This window comes from Pinus tabuliformis, chromosome 8 (genome assembly GCF_031772625.1).
Source record: "Pinus tabuliformis cultivar Carrire ecotype Pingquan chromosome 8, CPIR1, whole genome shotgun sequence".
NCBI lineage: Eukaryota > Viridiplantae > Streptophyta > Pinopsida > Pinales > Pinaceae > Pinus > Pinus tabuliformis.
This window is the reverse complement of record NC_142294.1, coordinates 1,655,269,510-1,655,273,609: the sequence shown is the minus strand read 5'-3', so window position 1 is coordinate 1,655,273,609 and position 4,100 is coordinate 1,655,269,510. Positions and strand designations below refer to the sequence as shown.

General features: G+C 34.2%; 1 protein-coding gene across 1 annotated transcript; it reads left to right on the top strand.

Annotated features, from left to right (window-relative positions):
- Positions 1–3,020: 3,020 nt before the first annotated feature.
- LOC149242535 (F-box/kelch-repeat protein At2g44130-like) lies at positions 3,021–3,476 on the top strand. The gene has a single exon (XM_089370870.1). The coding sequence runs from the start codon at positions 3,021–3,023 to the stop codon at positions 3,474–3,476; it is 456 nt and encodes a 151-aa protein (XP_089226996.1).
- Positions 3,477–4,100: the final 624 nt, after the last annotated feature.

The following is a 4,100-nucleotide window of genomic DNA, read 5'->3' as shown; positions in this document are numbered from 1 at the left end:
TCATGGGAGAGGCTAGAAGCTCTTTGAGATCTGTGGGCTCAAATCTGTGAATATTCCCTCCTTTATGTGGTCTTCTTTGTTTTTTGTTTCCCTTTTTGTCTGATCCCTCTTCTTCCCTGTGTGGTCTGTATTCCTCATCAGCCATGATGTTTTTTAAATGAAACCCTAGGTAGATGTTATGGGAATGCAAGGGTGTAGGGAGGAAAAAGGAAGGGAAGGGTAAATGAGAGTGAATGAGGGTTTGATGGGTAGAAAATTTTGAGGGGAAATATAGGGTGCAGATTAGGTGTTTTTGGAGAAATGGGAAATTTTCTTGTAAAACTAGGGTTTAGAAGAAAGACTTAGGGTTTGGAGTGAGAGACTAACACCATACGATTCTCATTCTTCAAGCATGAAGGGAATAACCTTAATGAGAGGGAAATGGCAATACTTACTTAATTTAGGGCTTAGGAGAGATTTTGCAAGCTTGAAGACTGAAGGAGTGTAAAATTGGTCAAGTGCACAACACATGAAGGGAGTGCGCAATGCCTTAAGGGAACACACAATGCGTGTCAAATGCACAACGCCTGAAGAGAACGCATAGAACGTGCAAAGCCTACTCTGTTATCACAATTTTTCCTTGAAAGCGCCCAAACGTAGCTTTGGTTTTCTCAATGCATGGTAAGAGGTAAATAAATGGCAAGAAGATATTTATAGGCCTTTAAAATTAATCTTTAGCTCCTCAAACCCCTTTTTCTAATGTTTTTTTTTTTCCTTTTTATCACTTTCACCTTTTAAACTCTGTTTTGATGCATTTTCTTCTTTGTGTTTTTGCAGGTGGACAAATCCTCAACTGAACCTGATTTCTGCAGTGTTGGTGTGTCTTGTAGTAAGGAGAAATATTGTGATGCAGCTGAGATCCACTATTACATATTGAAAGTTAAAATTACATAAGAAATTCAAATGCACTAAAATACTCTATTTTCACCTCGAAAACAGGCTTTTGAGGTGAAATTTACATTAGGTTACAAAAATAAAAATTTCAATAACTCTGACTTTCAAGCCATCATTCCTGATTTATTTATCATCCTCATACCCTTCCTCACCTTTATTTACATTTGGAAATCAGTTTCCTAACCTTGGTAATGAAACCCTAGACCCAATGAAATCAAACCCTAAGACCTAATGAAATGGACTACAAATTTTTTATGAACCATGACTGAAAACAATATGGAGGATCAGCAAGTATAGTCTATGAGGGAGGAGCTGAAGAGAGAACAAGCATCAGTAGATACATATATCATGACCTAATGGAATGATGCAATATTTACAGTATGGGACTCCTACTATGAAAATGCAAAAGAGCAAATTTTGATCCCTAATGGAAGTATGAAAAGACTCACACCAACACTACCTAAAGAACTTTCACATTTTGACTTTAAAGGATCTTACACATGAGTTTTAATTACTTTTATTAGGACCTAGATGGATGACTTATGATAATTTAATAATTCACTCGAAAATATGATGTATGTAATAAAAGTGAAAACGAAAGATGCAAAGTAATACATATGGTTGTGATATGAAGTATGACATGTTCGTTCGAGTTCTCTAATAATATGGGATGACTCGTGAAGCTATAACATATCTACAAGAAAACCATGACCGACCATGGGAAAGAAAAGGTAAAAGTCAAGATTCTTGTTATACATTATTATATTACATCAAATTCTCACCACATCCAAAGCACACCTATGAAACATTAATGTCATGTTGAAGTAAGAAACTCATACATGAAACCATATTAGATAAACTAAAGTGGACAAGATAAACCAAGATAACATAGTTCCATGTTGTGAAAGTATAGTGTGTCATATGTAAGTGCATTTCCATTCTACGATGTACTATGTAGTAGTTGACATATCATGGTTGAAGCATGTAAAAAAATTGAGGAGAACTAATGTGAGATGAGATTATCATACCTCTAAAGGAGAACTAGGAGAAAGTGTTGAAGGATTTTTAACTTGTCCACTCTTTGTACTCATTTATAGCCTCACAGGTTATGTTCGAAAGGGAGGTAGAGTTTGTACACCACAATAGACTTTACCACTCAAATTGCTACCCAAATATGGGTCCGTCACGCTACAAACAAGGAGCCCTCATGGACCAATGTGGTGGTGCAACAGTCAAGGGTATTTCATACACCAATTTATTAATCTGATAATAAAGAGACTCTCATCCATCAACTTTTTTTGTTATTATTGTCAATAGAGCTCAAATCCACATTTTATATTATTAATATTTTACCATCCTCATATTATAATTATTAGCCATAATTAAAATACGAAATCTCAAATTAAAAACTCTAAATATAAAAAGTTGATAATGAATTAACATTGAATGAGTTAAAGGTATAATAAAAAATATGTTGTAATAAAATGAAATACTAAATTCATTTAAAAACTTTAAATTGCAAAACTAACTAAACCCATTTCATGCCCCACATATGTATATAATTTTCCTCCATAAAGGTAAGCCATGTTCATGTGGAGGTCATGATCTTTTACATAAAGCATTGAGATGTAAAAATATTAACATGTCAAATTTATATTAAATACTTCATTATATTATAAATCAAAAATTATATATTTTTCATAATATGAATAAATAGCTTTTAATATATATATTATTCCCCAAGAGAAATCTAGTCAAAATAGTTGTTACATAAAACATTGCAGTGTAAAAGTATTTACTAATATTAAATGCTTCTTTATATTGTGAATTAAAAAATTTACTAATAAATAACATTTAATGCGTTTCATGACTGGACATGACTAACGATTTCTAGTCGGCTTGAAATTAGGTTTTCCACTAACGATTTCTAGTCGGCTTGAAATTTGGTTTTCCACATCTCCACTATGTATTTAACTGCACTTTTCTCTTTTGAGTTACTGTGGTTCACTTTCTTGCTTATTTCTTTATATGTGGTAAAACTCCAGGTAAACTCTATCGTTCAGCAAATTGGTCTAAAAAGGGTGGTAATGGAGGCTATTCCGGAGGATGTCGTTCGAAAGTGTTTGCTGAAAATGCCTCACAAATCACACGATACTCTGAAAGCTGTGTGCAAAAGCTGGGAGGCTATACTAAGTAGCCCTACTTTCTATGGTGACAGGAAGAAATTTGGGACCAGCGAGCATCTTCTTTGCTTCGTTCAAGAAGAATACAAGTTCCTTCCAAATGAATACTTCCCACATGTACTAACGGTATACGACCCTGTGAAGGACACCTGGGAAAGGCTACCTCCAATCGATGATCCCCCCAATACTAAAATACCATTAGGCTGTCAGTGCGTTGCTGTGAATCGCAAGCTACTTCTCATAGGCGGATTCCAATCAGCAACTTTGATGAAGACAGTTTATATTTACGACTTTGAGTGTGGGAGATGGCGTCGTGGAGCTGACATGGCAGCGCCTAACGGGCCATATATAGGGTATTAAATGCCCTTGAAGATGCACGGGACATAACCCGTTAACACAGGAATTGCGAAATTCGCCACTAAATAAAAAAAGGCAATTCATGTGTTAACGGGCTATGTCCCGTGCATCTTCAAGGGCATTTAATACCCTATATATGGCCCGTTAGGCGCTGCCGTTGACTGAACTTCACTGTTCTGCAGCAACGGTGGAGATTTGATGCACGCCCAACTTAATTATTAGTTTTCAATTCTATTTTAGTTATTAGTTTTCGTTGTTCATAACGGGAAATGGTTTTTCTTTCAGCTGTATATAATTTTAAAAGTTGGTTTAATTATTTTCAACTTTTGAATCTATTTTTTTAAGTTTTTCTGTAAAATAGAATTTAATTTAATACACCAATGTGAAGTTTTCTTCTCCACTTTTTGTTGAGACTAGTTATTCAGATATAATTGTTTCTTTATATTGAAGCTTAATAATTGTTTCAAATTCTTCTTTAAAATATAGGAAATAATATAAAGAATAATATTAGTTTAATTCCATTTTTTTTTCCTTTTTTCTTTTTCTTCTACTGGTACTAGATTTACTAAGCTTGATGTATGCAAATTATGTGTTTTATTTAGGTGAAGCCTATAACCCAAATACCAT